Genomic DNA, 21260 nt, shown 5'->3' on the forward strand with positions numbered 1-21260 from the left:
TGATGTTCGGGAGTGAGCCAGCCGTCTTGTGAGTTAGACGGTCTCCGCTGTGACACTGGTTTGTTTTTATTTCTGCCGTTTGGTCCTGAGGCGTGCGTGTTTGTGTGTGCGTGTGTGTGCGTGTGTGCGTGTGTGCGTGTGTGTGTGTGTGTGTGTGTGTGTGTGTGTGTGTGTGTGTGTGTGTGTGTGCACATGCGTGCATGCGTTGCCTTCAGCTTTTTATTATTTTTTTTGGTGGCCACAGATGTTTTCTGAAGATGTAGCCAAAGGTGTAGATGTGTGCGTTTAGAGTTTTGGCCTGTCCTTTGAATGGTGTACTGTTTTTTTTTCTTTTCTTTTGGGTATGTTTCTGTCCCTCATGTGCTGTCCTTGTGCCACAGATGTTCCACGAAGACTCCGCTGGAGGGTGGCAGCTCGTAGCTGTGGACGTCAACAAACCACATGGCCGAGCGCCCGCCTGCCTCCAGGTAAACACACCGCATGATTAATATGCTGCTGCTGCTGCTGCCGGTGCAAAGTGTTACACACGCGCATGATTCGGCTCATGTTGAAGGTGGCAGCTACATGATACTAAACTGACCTGAACTCTAAAATCTGACCCTGTGTGTGCTGAACTTTCTATTATTTTAACATCACTCTTGATATTGATGTTGAAACGCTTTGTATTGATGGAGAATAAGTAGACCTCATCCGTTTAACAAGTATCACTTCATTGTCTTCCACGTTTGTCTGTGCCTTTAGTGGCTGCGTCAAACCGTTGAACTATAGGCTTTTAAAACGAGTGGAGGCTCACGTTTGATGTGTGGGGCTCCGCTAATAATGTCGCTCCGTCGAAAGATGCATTTTTAAAAGACGTCTACGCGATGGACGCCGTTGTCTCGCGGCCGCTGTGATCCAAACAGTTGAGCTAAGATAATCTGAACGCAGCGGGCGCCGCTCGCAGCTGGCCCACTGTTGATGGCGCTACAGTGTTGAAGAAGAAGAAGAAGAAGAAGAAGAAGAAGAAGAAGAAGAAGAAGAAGAAGAAGAAGAAGAAGAAGAAGAAGAAGAAGAAGAAAACTGGGCCCTTGCTGTGAGATACCGCCGACGGCGTCCACTGGCTCTGAGAGGGAGAGCAGAGCTGTCAACGGACCTCTCGTGGTGAAAACGCTGTTCCGGAGATGAGCTCCAAGGAGGCGCACACAAAATGTAGCGAGGACGAGGGCACATATAGGAATTGGAAAAAAGAAAGGAAGGAATAAGGAAAAAGGAAGAAAAAAAACATGAAATATGCAGTATTCCCGTTAAAGCAGCACGCACCCCAGGGCCTCATCATCAGTTGGAGGGAAGATCTAGATAACCGGAGGGATAAACACGGCTGAATTCTGTCTGAGCCCCGTGCTCCGTTTAAAGGAGCACCCAAAGGCTGCTTCACCTGCCTCATTCGCTCAAACCAAAGTCGCTGTTACTGTTGTCCCGTGTTGACGAGAAGAAGGCCCCTTGTGATAGTCAAACATAAAAAGGTCAATGGATTGACGGAGGGAGTCGTTGCGGCTGATAAAATCGCTGCGTCAAAAAGACAAAGCTTAAGTTGCTGCTTTCCACAAGACTCCACTCGTGAAAGAAAGCAATGAGGTGTCAAACTCTTTTAAGTGAAGGGGCCACATGCTGCCTATTTTGATCTCAAGTGGGCCGGACCAGTAAAATCACAGCATAATAACGCATAAATAACGACAATACTTCTCTATGTTTAAATCATTGGTGAAGGTTTTTGGATGATAAACCCTATTTTAAGGTCTGTCAACAATTAACTAGAAACATAAAGACCAAAAATTCAGACATCAACCCACTGTTTATCGGCCTTCGCTCTCCTCTGCAGGTTCCCTTGCTTTGTGACGCATTTGTGACGCCACTTTCATGACGTGAACCATTTTTAACGACTTGTAACACAATAATATCGGTGCTCACATCAATTGTGACTGCTGATTAATGGTTTGCATGTCTGTCTTACAAGCAGAGAATCAGAGGTTCAGATCCCAGCTCTGATCATTTTGATTTAAAAAAAAAAAAATATATATATATATTTTTTCTTCTGTCGCATTGGACCCCCTCGCGGGCCGGAGCCGGCCGTATGTTTGACACCCCTGATTTGAACTATACTCCCCGTACTGCTGGGCCCGCTGTAAGGGAGAAACGGCAGAACTAGCACCAGGACTACACAGAGCAGGCTGTCAGAACCCGTGCTGCTTTTAAATGAGGTTTTCTAAGGGGAGTCTGGTGCACGGGAACACATCCACAGGGGACCTTCAAAATTACGGAGAGGTTCCTTATAATGACTTTAGGTCGGAACACCGGGTTAAGGACGCAGACTCTGTCTGGTGAGATGGACCAAATTACGTTTTAGCTGGTCAGAGTGCAGAGCAACTCCCGCCTCCATCACATGGAGAGTTTGGGCTGTGGAGCCACGACCCAGACATTGTGATGGATGGCCTCCTGTCAAAGAGAGCCTGACATGTATAAAGCACAGCAGAAAAGAGAGAAATGTAGAGAGGCGTAATGATCTTTTTATACTGTCTATTAATACCAGTAGAGTACATTTCATTGGTACACAATACATTTATGGTAATGTCTGCTTGTGATGCAAGGTCACAGAGAGGTATGTAAATGTAAAAAAAAAAAAGATTGGTTTCTCAGTGTTAGAAGTGAGCAGCAGGTCTTCGAATTGGAATGGGTGGCTCTGTCAGACCTTGTAGTCAATTGGTGAGACATAATTATAGCCACGCGAAGACTTTCGTAGCAATAGCTCCGTCAGTGATGCCAGGAATCTATAAGGGAGATTTATTTCCTCATTATATTCTCTCCTCACGCATTAATTATGCAGATAATCAATTAAATTGTTAATCCTACTGCTATTCTTCATCGTCCACCACGGAATCCATATCGACATTAATCGAGGTTATGTTGATGTATAATCATCTGGAGGAGTACGCACAATGCCTTGGGTTTATGATGGATGTTGCTATTTGCGGTTCTAAACTCTGCCCGTTATCTCCCATGCAGTGCTGCTCTACAACTGTAACCCCTCTTTTAAACCCAACTCTCCATCCGTTGCAAGTTGATATTTTCCTGCAGGTTTAAAGTGATAGTCTGCATCGTAGACTGTTAGTCTAAGCATTAAGCACTCGCCCTTTAGAGTCGAGAGGCTTAAATGTTTGCTGAGGTCAATTTAATGTTTCATTCTTGGCAATTACAATAAATTCCAAGGATTGAAACACGTATTGTGTTTTTGTGTTTGTTTACGAGGGTTCCCTGCAAGCAGGAACAGCTGTGTGCGAAAGCTGCAAGTAGTATATTGTTTAGAGATATAGTTGAGTACTTTGGTAAAAATGTGAGTGTTTGGAACAGAATGAACAGGCAGATGGGTGGCAGAGTACCAGATTGTGCTGCAAAAAGTGAATGTGAACGTTTAAACGTTTTTCCGTCAATGAAAATGATTGGAATCCACACAAATATTCAAGCAAGCGTTTAACAGCCACCTTTTGAAGTTGACAGATGATGAATGTTTGACTCTGGAATCCAGATTTTTGGCAAAAAAAAGTGTGGCATTAAAGCACTTTTGTTGTTCTTCCAATTCCTGTCTCCCCGAGCATTCAACGTGTCAAGCGCGAGGCAAATAATAATCAAGTAGTGTGAAAGTTGTATAGTGCTGAGAGAGTGACTTTGACATGCGTCGTGCCGTGCTTAATTTCAGAAGTCAATCCGTTGTGTTCAGTTGGCAGTCGTGCACTGACAGCAATTCGTGGCATCTCAAGCCATCCGTCAAAGCACTCGGAGAAAAATGTTTTGATTTTTTTCCTGACAGTGTCGGGAAACCGCAAGTTCTAACCCGACTGTTCAAAGGAAACCACAAAGGCCTCTTCAGAGAGAGGACCAGGCGGCCGTGTAACAAGCGTGAGCTGAGGGAGATACCGCAAGCGGAGATGGTTAATGTTGACAGCTCGACAGCGAACCGACGACGCCAGTCAATCTCATGGTAGCCCCCGCTCTAAAGCACACTTTGCTTTGTTGATTTGACTTCAAACGGGACTATAATTTACTAAATGAACATCATGCTGTATTGAAGAAGACTTAAAACTAGAGATTGAGACCATAAACTCATGTTTACAATGTTTACTGAGGAAATAAATCAAGAGAAGTAGTGTCTCATGGACTTCTATAGAACCAGAGGAGTCGCCCCCTGATGGCCTTTAGCGAGAATGCAGGATTAGGGGACTTCATCATTCAGTGCGTTTACATGCTGGTAATAATTCGAATCTTGCTTTAGTCGGACTATGCTCTCTCTCGGGGCAACTGCTGTTATCCGAATATACATGGCAGTGAATAAATCGAATCATTGGCCGAATGCATGTCATATCCGATACGACAGGTGGCGCTGTTTTCATTACATGTAGTGGTGATACAGCCATCTCCGCTTGACCTCTTCACTCTTCATAATGGAGAGAACCCCGCTAGCTTCGGTGGTTGTCGGGGAGCTAGCACAGAGCAAACAGGGAACTAGCAGCAGCGCTAGCTGGCTACATCAGGGGGGCTAGCAGAGACACCCACCGAAGGTAGTATCGGCTCGTAACCCGACTTTTACGTTTGTTTGTTTCTGCCGGCGTGACAACTTATCGTCTCTTTCGACTTCCGGGTCACGACCTGGGAGGGCGGGAGGGAGGAGGCGGCGGGATCTTGAGCATGCGCACAAACGCATTGTCCAGTTCCGATCCGATTCAGCGTATACATGCAGCGTTATTCGAATTATCAATCGAATCGAATCGAGTTATCCAGGGGTGTTAATCGGATCGTAGTCGGACCGCAGTTATTCGAATAAAGGTGTTTACATGAACTGGATAATTCGATTTTAGTCGGACTAAGCCAGTTATTCGAATCCATGTAACCGCACTGATTGGCGTCCCTATTCAGACCATCATTTTTTCTCTCGATGGATGGATGGATGGATGGATGGATGGATAGAATGGAGAAGGAAAAGGACGTCATATCACTTCGTTGTCATTTTAAACAAATTATGTGTGCCCCCCGCTTTCTTTCTCCCGTAAGCCTCGCCAAACACCTTATTTCATTGCTTTTTCACCGGCATCAGAAGGGAGCGGTGCTATCGCTGAGTAGACAGTTAGAGTGAAGACAGGCAGCGCACATCCAGCCTGCGGGGGCTATCTGCGAGTGCTGAGGAAGTGGGGTGTGAGTTTCTGTTCTGCTCTGCCTGGCGCCAGAGTAAATTGGCCGTCAAATGATTCGAGTGTTTCAATGGCTGGCGGGTGGGCCGCCATCTACACACTGACGGCCCCTGTGAGTGTTGCACCGTTTTGTCCACCTCTTATGTGCTGGAGTCAGGAATCCGCGTCTCTCGACTGTCAGCGCGTCGATCTGTCCGTCTGTGTGCCGTGTGTGTGGCTGTCGGTCCGCAGCAGTTGGAGATGACACGTAATTGATTCGCCACGCTCTGGTTTTTTGGCGCTGAAACAGCAGGTTCCCCATCCTGCAGGGGCTACAATCTGAAATAGCCCTCAAAACATGGAGCCTCCATCCCCCACTCTGACAGTCCAACATGCTTTTATGTATGGGATAATCCTCAGCGGTTTTAATTGTCAGTCTAAGCCACAGTAGGGATGTTTTTGAGCTCAATTTCTATATATTCTTTCTTTTTGCGTCAGTGAGCGCGGCCAGTACTGTTCCATATTTATTTCAGTTCATGTTTTTGAGAAGCTTCAGATCCTGCTATCTATTTGCAGTAGTGATGGCTATTGGCGCTCATGAGATGTACCAGCACTATTCTTGTAACTACTGCCAACAGTGTAAAAACACCATTACCGTATCATAGTAGAATATGCAGCCAACAAAAGGAAATAGATAGATTGAGCATCGCCTCTTTGGCGACAAGCCGCCGGCGCACACTCACTGCCCTCGGTCTCAAAGCTAAATACAGATGACCATGAAAGGGGCACTTTTTTGACCTCTCTCCGCCGAAGCCAGAAGGTTACTGATTCTCTGGAGAACTCCTTCCCCCCCGTGCCAACAATCGCACATGCCAAGGTAAAGGTCAGTTTGTCGCAGCGTGGGAGACTCGTGGAGAAGAAAAATTGTCTGGAAAAGGAATAAGAAAACACAGGACAGGAGAGGAGAGTAATCACAGTGAGAATAGTGTTGTAGATTGCCAATGTGTATAAGGGCATAGTGGGGTTGATATACATGTACAATGGGAAACTGATACACCTGCAAAAGATGTGACCAGCCCCTGAAAGGAAATAAAGCGAAACCTCCACGAGGAGTTAGCCAGACAGGAAACAGACGCAGAGGTGGCGGAGCGCAGCAGATATTAAATAAGAGTTGGAGGGCGCAGACCTGCCGACCATCATGTTTTATTAAGAGCCGGGGTTTGTTTTTTTTTCCCAGCCAGAGACATGAGTCAGCCCGCTCGTTTCTGGCCTGTAATAAGCCAAGGGACTCCCACTTCGCCAGATCCTTGACCCAGCAAGATTTTACACACCCACACTCTTTAAGTCCAAAAGTTAGATCACAAAATTTGCCACAAGTTAGCTTTGCGATGCTCACGCTATTGACAGGAGTCTTTTACAAATACCTGCTCTACATCTCTCCCATTGCTCACTTCTATACCGCACGGTGAGAAAGGGAAAAGAGGCGCCACAGATCCACTCGTTCATTCATCGTCAGCGGAGAAGGCCGAAGAGATGAATCCGTAATCCCTCCGTTCCCTCTTGATCTCCGTAAAAAAAAAAGACAGAGGAAACACCGGCGGGAGACGGTGCCAGGACATGGCCCCCGGACAGTCGGCGACAATTCCTGTGTGCTCGCTGTTCCGTGCCCTGCTAGCCACGCCCACGCAGGCGCCACACTCGTCTCATGTAGCGGTAGGAAAGAGCGTTTGTCCTCTTCTTTGGCAGCCTGAGTGAACAGACGGAGCAGGAAACAAAGAGAGCTGAAAACACGGACAATCAGACGGTATAAATGAAAGTAAAGGTTTATTTTCCGTCCCACAGGCAATTCCTTTAAATCAAAAAAAGTCCATTAATAAATATAAAGCGTCACGGAGGAGAAAGTGGTTATTAAAACAAATAAAAACTCAACAATGCAAAGTCCAGGATACGAGGGTGTCTTAGTAGGTGTCGGTTCTCCTCCTGCTTGTCCAGCTCCTTCCCTCCATGTGCTCTCCCGTCTGGCCTTTATCAAGCTTCCCAGCACTGCCTCAATTAGATGTCTTAAGCACCTGCAGCCGGGTGAGTGGTGAAGCAGTCTGGCAGATGTAGTGTCGCCCACGGCGGCCATTTTGTGGTGTGGTGGGTGCTGCTCCTGAGTGTGTATATAGCATCCCTCCACTACCTGTCCCCTTGCGATGCCACAATATATGTATATATGCCCCTTTCTTCCAGATGTTGTTATGCCTATTGACAGTAGGATCATGTCGGGACACCTTTCATGAACACAGCCGTCTCTCTTCTCTCCTGTGTGATGTTGCAATGAGCAGCCTTGAAAGATTGAGGGAGGATTTGCTGCACTGTTTAAATTGACGGGGCATAAATTGGGTGATTTTTTTTAAAAAAACGTGCGAAAAAAAAGTGTTTAATACTTCTTCTTTTTAAAAAAAAATATATATATCTTTGACAGCAGGAAAGCACACCCAGCGTGAACTGTGTCCCCAAATACCCAATTACACTTGAAATGATGTCGTCTTTTTTAATCCAGAACACTATTTGCATATATAATTTCTATCACATACACTCTGTTGCGTTAAAGATGAGTATGTGCTGTATTTTTGCAGAATGTACTAGGTCATGTTTTAGAAATTAAACGGCAACACAAATGAAATAGAATCCATCAAACATGTGTGAAAGGATTTCAGAGACTTACAAGCTGAGACGTCTTGTCCCGTGGTTGATGCTGTTGAATTTATTTTGACATCTTGAGGCTGGTGCCATCAGCTGCAATGAGCAAAATAGGACATGTCTTTGCCTTTGGAGCGAGGTGGAGGCACATCTTCAGAGAATTTGGGTAAAGAAAAAAGAAAAAAACAGGAATGTGGGGGGAAAGATTAAAAAAGTGATTTTGTGGCAGAGCTGGATGGACAGAATGTATCTGTTTGATTCCCAAAAGCTGACGGGGAATATGTCGGAAAGTCAGGACCTTGAGAAAACCGATTAATACGCACAAGCATCCACTTTCTGTTCTCTGTCAGTTTGCCTCTGTCTCTCCTTCCTTCCCCATACACACACAGATACAGTAGAACACACACACGCACACACACACAACTGTTCAGACAAAACACCCATGGGGCAGATGGGATGGTTGCTGGAAATGTCAAACTGCTTTGTCACGTCCAATGTCAGTCATAGAGCATAACCACTGTGTGTGTGGAGTTGTGCAAAAATAAATAAAAACGTAAGCTATTGACTGGTTGCTCTATCGGTCTGGTCTACCAGTTGAGTTCAGACGATGGCGAGAATTCACATTTGCGGGAACAGCGGCTGGAATGTTGAGCTGGATAACGATGAATTAATGAATTAAAGATAAGGAGACTGCTGGGAGTGGCTACAGGCAGAGGCACCAGAGCAATGAAGTGGAGTAGAAGTGTCCTCGTTCTTATGCTTATGATATTGCTACCCTACTTTGTTTTTTCATAGCACCCTCAATTTTGTTTTTACTACTTAATTGAATAGGTTAGTTACTATAAAAATGCAAGAAATCTGCTTTAAAGAAATGTAATTGTATTATTCAGCAGAGAGCGACGTCCCGTTACCACAAGGTAGCCGGTTCAAACCCCAGTCCCTCCATTGCTCACATGTCAAAGTGTCCCTGAGCAAGACACTTAACCCCTAGCTGTTCCTTAACCAAGGATGGGTCAAATGCAGAGAAGAATTTCCCCAAAGGGATTAATAAACTGCATGTTTCTTCTTTTTTTTCGTTTCGTTTGTTTTGTTTTAAAAGGTACTGCAGGTCTAACCTTAACTTTAACACGAAGCCTTCATCCTCAAACAGTGCTTTTGAAGAAATGATATGCCGGCTAGTAGTGGCCACTTTACAAAACCACCAAACTTTAATCTGGACCACAGAACAGGTTGTTTGTCATTCCCCTCCCAAAGAAACCCTAATGGGTGTTTTTATATCTGGTTCCCCCTATTGGAAGGATGACATTTTTTGGACAGTCCCTTCCAAAGTCTTTACAAATTAATAAAGTTAAGCAGCTAATATGACTTTGTTGAGTTTACTAGTCAGGTTTTAGTTAAAGAGGCCAATGTGAGCAGGTGGGAGAAGGGATGCGAACAGCGGTCTTCCATGTCAAAGTCAGACTCTTTGTTGCCTCAAGCGTTCCCCCCGACCTCCTCCCAGCGGCATTTTAAGGGTTTTAACAATCGTGCCAGTCGCACCGACCTTACAGAAAGAATATTACCATAAGAGGACCTTGTCAGGTAAACACAAACAAAAGCCCTCTCTTGTGTTGAAATGCTGCCATTATTCTTTCTGGTGATGACATCCTGTCTAAATCTCCTGCTCTCGCAATTTGTTTTCAGTTGTTTATTTGACTAAAACGTTGTCCCGTAGAACAGCAGCGCATCATTCACCTAGGTTCAAAGTTCTTTCAGATAACTATAAATATGAGTCCCGTCATCGGCGCTGGTTCGGTGGTTGCCAATAGTAGATCAGGCTTTTAGAGTTTCAGGAGTTTGCACTGTACGTGTAGTTGTGTGTGGGAGGGCGGATGGCAGTGGTCCCATTTTCCCGAGGAGAGCTTGATCTTTCCGGCAATGCTGCGAATACTCTTAATCTGTCCTAAAGTCTTCCTCGCTGTATTTTTTTGGTTTCTTCACTTTTCCAAACCTTCCTATTTCCAGTCTCACATGCAAGTCTTTTTTTAGGGTGAGCTATTCTACCCACTCGCAAGCTGTTCATTATGCCACATACATGCGGATCAAGGCTGCGATCACATCTGTCATACGGTACGGTGTTTGTCTAAGTGAGGAGGTTTTGTGTGTGTGTGAGTGTGTGTGTGTGTGTGTGGGAGGGGGGGTTGTTTCCCCTCTCATTCTTTCTGTCCCGATTGTTTCCATTATGCGATGTTGTTGGAGGCGTTCAATGCCCCTGCTGTCCCCCCGGCGGGAAATAACATACATTTCTCGCCCCTTTCCTTTCTTGTTTCCAGGCTGTCTGAATGCAACACTGATTCTGCTGTCTGGGTGGCTGTTTCTCCCGTCAACCAATGAAAGGCAACTGATTGCTTTGAATTTTTCTGCCGTTTAGCTGCCGGCCCTCCTCCCTCTTTGCCCGTTTCCACCTCGTAATATACAGTGTAGTTTATTAAAAAAAAAAGAAGAAAGAACTCATTTCTGTCTTTTATTCTGGCTTTGAACATCTGACATGTCGTCGTCTGTCTGCCAGTCTGTGCTCGGAAGCATATATGATGGATGGATTTAACACAAGATGTACATTTATGGAAAGGCACAGTTAAAAGTCTCATCACCTCCACTTCCTTTACTGTCATTCACAGTCACTCTTGTCCTGTGGTACATTACACTGTACTGATCTTGCCGTCTGTTCATCTTGTGCCTCTTGTGTTAGAACCTTCAATCAGACTTATGATCTAGCTCAGATTATGCTGTACTTTAATATCACGGTATTCTGGACCCACATCCGCCCAGACAAAGAGTTTGATCGAGCTCAATGGGAAGTTCAATGGAAATGGCCATCCGTTTCCCACGCACCTCTTCTTTCCTCTTTGCCTGTCGCGTGCAATTTACATTGATTGCCATGTCTCCTCAGCAACTGATGCGGTCCTCCGTGTTCCACATGTTCATCTTGAGCATGGTCGCCGTGGACGTCATCGTTGCCGCTAGCAACTATTACAAAGGGGAGAACTACCGCCGGCACTATGATGAGTTTTACCTGGCAGAGGTGAGATTTATATATATATATATATATTTTTTTTTTTTTCATTTCCTGCTTTTTTTTAAACTCCAAATGTCAACCTCGAGCACTCACTAGATTGTAACATTGACACAAGCCCTTGGAACAAGGCTTTAATTAAAAACCTTGCTTGAATTTGTATCATTAGATAACAACCAGACAAGATCCTCTTTTGGTAAAAGCCTGTTGAAGGACACAGACAAGAGGTTTGTCTCTCCAGCAGAGGTCTTTGTTTAGAATTTCCTCGATGGTAATGTCATGGTCTGTTATAATCTTGCATAATGCCTCACAATATTACCACTTTTTATGGTATACAACTGGGGATTTGAGGGTATACAAAACAGTTTATAATCCATACCTTTGTATAGATTTATCATTCAATAATGGGCATTTTCTTAAATCAGTTTTAGTACACGTATATTTGTTTATGAGCTCTTTTTATTTTCCTTCTTGTGTGAAAGTGTACACACACACACACACACGCGACTCTGCGTCGTATGTGTCATGCAGGTTAGTGTGATGTCATCAGTATGCAGGTGGTAAAGCGCCAACAAAGACGGTGAGGAGTGCGACCACCTCCCCTCCATACCGCTCTCCCTCTCTTTCTCCCTCACACACACACACACACACACACATCTGAATGGAGGAGATAAGAAAAGTGAGGGAGAAAATATAACAAAACACAATATTACCTTTCCTCACTCTCTCCACCTATATCATACAGCCATCGATCTGCAGATCTGTTCCAATCTGTGGAGGGAAAATAGGAAATGGAGGCACTGGGTTTAGAGTGACACGGAGAAATGCACACTTTATTGGTGAGGTGCCAATTTCCTTGCCTCCTTTTTTCACTGTATCCTCCCCCCTTCCTCCACCCCATCTTCCCCCCACGCTGAAGCCCGGGGTGGTGGAAGCATTCAGATGCTTTATTTAAAGGTGTCCTTCGTGGATTTAGTCTGGCACACAGAAGGAGGCGAGCAAGAGACAAGTTTCAGACAAGAATGTCAAAATCGATGCAGAGAACAGAGAACACGGTATCTGGATGTTCAGTCTTGGGCTATGGGTCAAGTGGCAGAAACACAAGAGCCTTCCCATAATGCAACCTGGTGGTCTCCTTTGTTAGTTCCTGAATGTATAAGAATGTATATTCTTATAAATCTTCAAAGTAACTAACAGCTGTCAAATAAGGAGCATGAAAAGTACAATGTTTTACATGCACTATAAACTATACTATACAGATGCCGACATTGGTAATATTCAAGTAGCCTAACATTGTACTTACAGGTAAGTACTTTCCACCATTGGCTGACCGCAAGTGCACCAATATTCTCTCAAATTCATTTTGAAATGACTCTTTCTGCTGTCAATATCTTGTCTGTCTGTCTATAATTAAAACGTAACCTGTATCCATGCGTTTCTGTTTGATAAAGCGTTATTTCTTCTCATATGCCTCTGCGCTGAATGGAGCACCTTCGTTTCCCTCGACAAGTCAAGGTGGCACGCAGCGAGTAGCGGATACAGAAAAGGTCTTTTTAAGGGCAAAAGTATTCCTTTAACTGCTGTGGAACAGCTTGTTGCAGAGAGAGATTTGAGCACGGCAGGGAGGAAAAAAAGAAAAAAAAGAAAAGCCTAAACTGCTGATTGCTGTTTCCTCCAATCCGCCCCAGGTCGCCTTCACTGTGCTGTTTGACCTGGAGGCTCTGCTGAAAATCTGGTGCCTGGGCTTCACCGGCTACATCAGCTCCTCCCTGCACAAGTTTGAATCTCTGCTGGTGGTGGGTACCACGCTGCACATCTACCCCGACCTCTACCACTCTCAGTTCACCTACTTTCAGGTATGGATAGACACACACGCACACACACGCATATTTACACTATGCACTTGCACAAATGCCTGTATAAACACACATGAATCCCCTCATATCCTAAATATAATAACTGAATCATCCTCACTTCACACAAAATTGCAGTGTGGAACAGAAGCCGTGAATCATTTAGTGACATTTCTTTCCTGTGACCATGCATTAATGAGCGGGAATCAATCATACCGCTCTTCGGCGTTGAAACCTCTCCACTATTCATTCAAAATGCTTTAAATGCACCGACACCACAAGTGTCTCGCAGAGATCCGGTGAAGTGATTTTTCCGGTCATGACACATTTTTTTTGAGGGACATTTGATATATTCAGTGAAAAGAGTTGTTCTCTAATGGTTCTTAGGTGGTGATATTTTGCATAAAATTGAGCCTGATCACTCTGTCACTGGAGGCAATAATGTGTGATTCATTTGTCCCCCCTGGAGATGTATCTCGTAGTGGTGGTCCACATTATTTGCGTGTGTCATATCTGACATCCTCCAAAGGGCAATTGTCAAGTATTTTTGACTTCCTAGCTTTTCATAGCCTAGGTGCAAACATTTTAAATCCGCCCACACCGCCGAGTACAAGCCAACTGATTTGTTTCTTCGCATCATCACATAAAACCAGCAGTTTCTCGAGCCAATGAGCACCAACGGGGGGACTCACAATGAGCCAATCGGCGCCATTACACCGGGACTTGTGCTGGAAACAAAGAATAATAATAATAATCAAAAAATATATAATATGTACTTCCTATGTCATCCTGCTACTCGACGCATGTGGTGCTTCTTTTCGAGCCTTCTTCACTTTGTGTCCGGAACCATAACGTCATACTCCGATTGCTACCGTATTTGAAAATACATTTTAAAATCTTCAACTCTTGGAAGTAAACTAAAACGTTTACGCAAATCCTCCCAGAATAGACGGCGGATCTATCAGGAAGAATTACCCCGACATCTCTGAATCGGTCACTCCATAGCCTCTCTGTTGTGTTTGGGCTACTGAATTTGGCTTGGTGATTGGTGCTTAACAATAAACGCAGTGTGATATACATTATACAGAACACAATACATACATACGTCTTCTCAATAGTTCCGCTCCACTGATGAAAAACCCCGGCGCAACCGTCGACTCAAAGAGACGTTAGATCCCGAGTTTGACCCATGTGGCAATGGCGCCATGTCGCATTATCATCCATCCAGATCCTGTAAGTGCTGCAAAGTGTAACCCTGTGACCTTGCTGGAGGTGTCGAAATCTCCGGGGAGGAGGATCTGATGGCAAAGGGCTCCTTGATATGTCTTTAATGAGCCTTGACCGTACAAGCTGCCCGATCCTGTCTGACTCTCTCAACAGCTGCCATCAACACGTTTGCAACGCTCACACCCAAGTTAAGACAAGCGAAAACCTTTTGTTGTTTAAAAAACAAATCCATAAATCACACAACACACACAACACCTGACACAGTACTGTCAGTCAATTTTACATCTGCAGCAGTCTTTATACATTTGCAGATATTCCTATTCGGCGTCTGCTTCTGGCCAATGGGCAGTCACTGGGAGCCAAGTCTCCACGTAGGTCCCGTTTTAATGAGATGACATTTAGTCACAATTGATTAACCTGGAGTCTTCTGTGAGGAATCAGAAATGTGTGCTAGCTGTAGGAGAATGGACCAGACTACACAATCAATTCTAGATTCCTGTTGTTGTCTCATTTCAATCCAACCAAAGGGGCGTTTTCACTGCTGAAGAAGAGCCTCATGAATTGTCTTCAGTCTGGACCAAATGGCACGACGCAAACATCCCACTTGGCAGAGCGATTTTTAATCAACCCACCCCGGCACTTTCCATTCTGCGGGTTCAGAATTTTGCAAGGACGTCAGCAGCGGCACAATTTAACAGTTCAGTCAATGCATTCATCCGGAGAGGCGGGGCGTCGTATCATTTTTGACAATTCTGGCCCGGGGAACGCACTGATCCCATTCTCGTTGTTGGTATTTTGCCAACACGGGTTTAAGCGTTCTGGTTGGGATATCCGTAACGGCGACAATGCGACGCGCTATGCAATTCAATTTTATGTTAAGCATTGCTTTGTCTTGCAAGAGGCTGGAGCCAGAAGCACACACAGGCAGCACAGCTGGAGAGACATTCTCTGAGTGTCGTTTATAGTCAGTCATTTGCAGCAGGCGCACAATCCTCTTTATGGTGGGGAAAAAAACACAGGCTTCTGACTCAGACGTGCAACGGCAGTCTGTTATTCATCGTGTTTCCTCCTCACACATCTTGCCCCGAGCCGGAACTATGGCTGGGATAACCCCTCGTGAAAGTAATTAGTTTTGATGAGATTTGATTGTTTATTGCTCGTCTTGTGTCTGCATGAGTACTCGAGATATGTTTTTTCCCCCCATTCATTTCTTCTGGTTTTTCAGATATGCGACTAAATTGTTAGATATTCATGGTTGCAAGCAAAGGCAATCATGCTGTGCACATCACATCGCTGATATCGCTTGTATCGTTAACAATGAAGCCACGCGCACACAACCACAACGCAACGACCGCGCCCTGCAACAGAATACGCACAGCGCTCTCGCCTCTCTCTATCTCGCCAATCGGACAATCGTTGCCACCCTGATTTCCAACAAAAGGAGAGAAGACGTCCTCCTTTCATCCAATTTCCTCAAGGGGGGTCAGTTTAGGTCCACGAACAGACGGGAAGACCGGCTCTCTTTTGGCGGCAAAAGACAGACGCCGCCTGTTGCGTATTTGCAAGTGACAAAAAAATGTGTTACAATTTTGGAGGCCCGTTGAAATTACACCCTTGAGGATTTTAAGGGAGGGGTGGGGGTTCTGAAATGTCAATCGCACACTGCCCTTTTCAGATTCTTAAGTGGGATAGTTCTCTCTGGTGCTCTGGACAAAAAGATGTTCTCTCCTCTCACCCTCGGTGAACCTGCCCTCTTACGGTTCGCTCTCAGCCCCGGAGCTTGAGCTGAAATGGATAGTGGTCATCGCGGTCTGTCAGGACTAGAAGGTATAGTGTGCTCCCATGTCCATCGGTCATCATTGCTGCAAGCTTTCTTACTGTATTAGTTTACTGTAGGAACCCCCTTTAGACCCGCCTCCCCCGACCCCTTGTCTGTCTACTTTATCTTGCCTCGTGTCCGGGGAATGGGAGGCAGCCAATTATTTGGCTGAGAGAAGGATTCTGAAGAGAAATCTTTGGCCATGGGGCATCAGTGCTGAGCTCGATCAATAGCCACTCTTCTCGACCCCAGATCAAAGCCAGACCAGTATGCATTACATTTCGGGGGTTCTTGTCAGCGCAAGCAATTTTCGGGACTGAGCCCGTTGACGGAGCACCGTATCACTGCACCTTTACCACTGGGTTTAAAATCAATGCCCTGTTTTTTTGTTCCTGCAACTGTTTCCTTTCATGACGCCGATACTTACTGAATAACGTTCTTTAAAATACCACCTCTGTGTTCCTCGTGATGATCAACCGACGGTTACACAAGCCTCACCTCACAGCGTGTGCTTTTCCTCCCCTCAGGTGCTGCGTGTCGTGCGTTTGATTAAGATCTCCCCGGCTCTAGAGGACTTTGTCTACAAGATTTTTGGTCCGGGTAAAAAGCTCGGCAGCCTGGTGGTGTTCACAGCCAGCCTCCTCATCGTCATGTCGGCCATCAGCCTGCAGATGTTCTGCTTCGTGGAGGAGCTGGACCGCTTCACCACGTTCCCCAGGGTAAGGAACCCATCCCACTCACTCTGCCACCGAGACAGCGACCCCCATGCATTGGCTTTATTGATCGATGTGAACGGGCATTCAGCTTATATGTTTTCTTAGATGCAATTTGAAATGCCTTATTTACGGGTAAACTGTGCATGAATGAATCATCAGCTTGTTTCAAATCACACACCAAAGTACACACAGGTGGTCCATTGAACAGATTGGGTCTAAATAACCAATCAGGGTAACTTTTGCCAACCAACAGCGATCTTTCAGACAGCAGTCGTAACTTGCGTCGGCACTTACGTTATTATATCAAAACAGTGATATTTTTCTAAACTCTGACTTGTTTCCTGCGGCAAAAAAAAAAAGACTTTATGCATTTAACGAGCGGAGAATAATGCACAAAAATAAGCGGAGTAACTGTTGGTAGGGAAGTATTTGGACCGGTGTATGAGGATACGTCGCAGCAGGATGTCATTTTCTCTCTTTTCATTGTATTATGTAAGACTTGACTGCTGCCCATTGAATCGGATGTCAATTTATCTTCCCTTTTACACTCAAATGCTGCATTTTTTGTTTAGTTTCGGTCTTTGTTGACTAAGATTTCTTTTGTCAATTAGTCACTGCTTTATGCTTTTTGTCATCCTGAATGACTTATTTCCAAGAAACTGAACATCTCTGGTAAAAAAAAAACAAGATTCAGAGTGGTGCTTTTTGTGTGAGTGTTTGTGGAGAAACTCGATCAGAATCAATTAATGGATTCAACGACAAAACCTCACAAGAGTTTCTTTGTTGGAGGACAGCTCTCGAGTTTTTCTTTTTATTCTTCTTTTATTTAGCCACCATTTCTCAGGCAACATTCGCAGTTATTCAGACAGGTAAACTTTTTTCTCAATGTGCCTAATGTTCAAATGATTTGTGCTCTCAGGGAGACATTCAATGCAGTTAAAATCAGGACATACAGGTCGAAAATTTAAATGCACTCCATACAACACTTATGAATTCATGCGAGCAGCTCCAGCGGGACGCCTCAGACGAGCAGCGGGGAGGCCCGCAGATGTCGATGATGGGTTGCGCGACGAGGTCGACAGATGTGGTCCCTCCTTTGATTTCTAAGTGCTCATGAGCCGCTTTCTCTCTCATTAGCCTCATCTTTCCATCCTCCTTCTCCCACCCCCCTGCCCCCTCCAACATTTCACTGATCCCAGGCACAGCGGGGGACACGAGGGGGGTTGCTCGTAAACAGATGCCACTTGTATGCTCGCTCTCATTTTTATCTCATCGTCTCCGTTACTGCCCTGCGTCTCTTGCGCACACAGACGCACGCCACATCATAGTTAATGATGTTTGGCTGTCTCCCCTATGGGCAATGACCTGTTGCTGGGTTTATCTTTAACTGCGGTGACGTGGGAGATGTGGGTGCAGCGTGTGTGTGTGTGGGGGGGGGAGGGGCGGGGGAGGCGAGGGAGTGTGGAGGGAGGGGGGGGTGAGATGCTAAGTAGCAGGCACAGGCGTGTCATTTGACTCCGGAGGCCACAGTGTTGCAGCTGGCTCTTCCCTACACTTTTATCTGACCTCTGCAAAGTAAATGAGAGGGCAGCAGGTCAGAAAAAAAGAATACAATGGCTACTTACCTTCGCTCTTGTTTCTCTGGCTTTTTAAAAAAAAAATGTTTAGCTTGAAAGGAATGGTCAGCAAGGGATCAGCCGTGTGATATTTGCCCTCCTGCAGAAAAAAAATGTTTCAAATGTCAGATCCTTCTGCTTCTCAGTGTAATTTCCTCTCCGTCTCCACCTACCTCTCCCTCTCCTCGCCGCTTGCGCACTCGCTTGCCCTCTCTAGCCTTTTGTCTCTCTCGCTCCCTCTCATCCTGTGCTTTCCTCCCTGCAGGCATTCATGTCCATGTTCCAGATCCTAACCCAGGAGGGTTGGGTAGATGTCATGGACCAGACTCTGGTGGCTGTAGGTCACATGTGGGCTCCGGTCGTAGCCATTTACTTCATCCTCTACCATCTGTTCGCTACCCTGGTGAGGAACTCACTGTGCCGTTTCAAATCAAATAAGTTGCAGGAGATGCGTTTCAGTGCAGTCTTCTATTCACACTCCTGGTATTCACATTATTTGGGTCAGTAAAAGAAGTGTTGGTAAAAAAAAAAGGGTCCAAAAGGAGACCCAAATAGTTTTCTCAATGCATCCAATTAGTGCCTCTGCTTCCGTCGGTGTGCTCTCAAGTGGTATATCTAATCACAGCTGATCAGCCTTGCAGGGGAACGAAGTGCTGACATTTCGTCGGTTTAAGCCCCTCTAATATGGGCAGCGTTCAGACAACACAGACGGTCTCAGGATGACTCACGCCTCACCCCAGACGAGACAGGATGTCCTCCAGAACAGAACAAGCCGCGAATGCAATTACTACAGACTTTGCAGACTTTGTACTTTTGCAGTCTTATTTTGATAATGGCGATGGGGAATAATGACATTGAGTCAAGTCAAAGTTTATTACAGCCCGATATCACAACGCATGCCTCAAGGAGCTGCACATGTATTAAATACAGCAATATTAGCAGAGTAAACAGACATGAACTTTATAGGCGAAGCATTCAAAAACCGAAAATAGTTCAAGATGGAGGGAATCAAATCCCCCAAAAATCCGATTACAGAGAAAAAACAAAAACAAAAAACTAATTTGTCTTGAGAAAAGTCCCTGTGGCCGCAACATCTACTCTTTTTTAAATATATATTTAGAGCATTATTATAGCAGCAAACAACTATATATATATATACAGAGCAATGTCTTCTTGAGTAGAGAATTAAGTAGCACTCCATCTTGGTGCGTTGTGAGCCGAGTTTTTATTTGCTCTGTCGTCGTCGCCGTGCTTTTAGTGCATGTGGTCGTGCCTACCTGTTGAGCTAATGGCCGCCGCTCTGCACTGCGCTCATACAGCATTGTCGCGAAAGCGTGGAGGAATGTGTTCACACACAGCATTTTGTCCTCATGCATATTTCCTCTTGTTGCATTTTAGATTCTGCTCAGTCTTTTTGTGGCTGTCATCTTGGACAATCTTGAGTTGGATGAAGACTTGAAGAAGCTCAAACAGGTAAGGAGCGACCAGAGACGAAAAAAGTGCAACCGCTTGGATCCATTAAGAGCAATAGGAACGGCCCGTTTATTCCACACATGCAGCATTCATATTCTAAATACGGGGTTTTATGTTGGAGCAGCTGAAGCAAAAAAAGTGTCAATCTAAGAACCCACCGGCTAACGTCTGTTTTTTTGATAAGCTTAACAAGCTTTGCGTTCCATCATCACCTATTAAAAGTATGTACCACCGATTTACAAATGGAACACAACGCTCCACCTTGAAGAGCAAATTTTCAGCTGAGAAACTCACGTTTGTGGAAAGTTTAAGATAAATGAGACAAGGTTTTCGAGAAGTTTCTTGTTCTCCAGAAAGGGCTGTTAACAAGTCTAACTGTTGAGACTTCAGGACTGAGGACTGTCAATCACCTCTTCAATAGAGTTCGGTTTCGCTCTGCTAATTCAACTACGGCCGTGCAAGAGATTTGTGAAATGTGTGACATGGCATTGCCAGGCTTAGTCACTGTGGCTGGTTTATCACAGTGTTAACACTCTGGTCGTTACATTCGGTGCCTTAAAGCGCCGAATGACACATTATTTTTTTTAATCATTTTTAAATTATATTTTTTTTGTATAGAAGTGCTGATTAGTTTGAAATTTTAAATGTCTTCTTGTGCTTGGCAGCTTGGTGAGAACAGCCTTTTCGTTACATCACTTTAAGGACATGCAGCTCGAGAGTGCAATGTTAAAACACTTGACTGTGATGTTTTTTGTGCATTGTTTTTTTGAATTTGGAAACGTTCAATTTATTTGATTTCCATTATTTTTCCTTTTTTTATAATCACTGTCGCGGTGTGGCAAGAAATTAGGGCGGTATGTATTCCAAGGCAAATCCTCCAGCACCTCCTGTAAAAACAATCTATTACAGTCCTAGTATATGGTTTTATTTTATTTATATGATCTTAATGCTTTTTTAATAGCAACCTATTCTTTCTACGATATTATATCTTTAAAAATGCTAAAAACAATGTTAAAACATTACAATTCTGCATCCACAGAGAGGTGGGAGTTTAATGCTCCCACTTTTGCAATGTTGAAACAGCTGACTGTGTATGTTTCATCTGGTAGATAATGGGCACCCCGTGCATACTTTCTTTGAATTTGGAAAGGTTCAATCGATTTGATTTCCATAATTTTCCCTTTTTTATTAATCACACGTGCCAAGATATTTAGGCCAGCATATATTTCAGTACAACGGCTTTCTTTCAGTGGACATTGTGACCAACAACATTGTGAACAACAATAGCGAAAGTACACAATTTAAAATGAACGGTTTCATCTTTAAGGCTAACTGATTCACCTGCTGCTGCTCGTTGTTTGCGCTCAGGTTTTATTTAGAAGTTCAGCACTTTGAGTGACTGGATTTTTCTTTTCACCTTTTTTTTCTCCTCCAGAGTTGAGTAAGTGAGCAATTAACTTCGATAAAGCAAGACCTATGTTGTGTGAAAATGCTGACACAGACACACACACACACACACACACACACACACACACACACACACACACACACACACACACACACACACACACTTCTAGATGAAGTGCAGATGAACTTCTAAGGGGGAAAATTGTTTTTTGAATGG

At 44.7% G+C, this 21260-nt stretch overlaps 1 protein-coding gene across 5 annotated transcripts in view; it reads left to right on the top strand.

The window, feature by feature from the left end:
- Positions 1 to 21260, top strand: part of nalcn (sodium leak channel, non-selective) — a 69851-nt gene that overhangs the window by 15458 nt on the left and 33133 nt on the right. For all 5 annotated transcript variants that reach the window (XM_068572121.1, XM_068572120.1, XM_068572122.1 and 2 more), the window contains 6 exons: positions 381 to 467; positions 10810 to 10941; positions 12621 to 12788; positions 16359 to 16550; positions 18429 to 18566; positions 19562 to 19636. In XM_068572121.1, coding sequence (XP_068428222.1) covers positions 381 to 467; positions 10810 to 10941; positions 12621 to 12788; positions 16359 to 16550; positions 18429 to 18566; positions 19562 to 19636 — 792 coding nt within the window. The remainder of the gene's footprint in view (positions 1 to 380; positions 468 to 10809; positions 10942 to 12620; positions 12789 to 16358; positions 16551 to 18428; positions 18567 to 19561; positions 19637 to 21260) is intronic.

This window comes from Clinocottus analis, unplaced genomic scaffold (genome assembly GCF_023055335.1).
Source record: "Clinocottus analis isolate CAN_PGR_092001 unplaced genomic scaffold, fCliAna1.0.p SCAF_12, whole genome shotgun sequence".
Classification (NCBI taxonomy): domain Eukaryota; kingdom Metazoa; phylum Chordata; class Actinopteri; order Perciformes; family Cottidae; genus Clinocottus; species Clinocottus analis.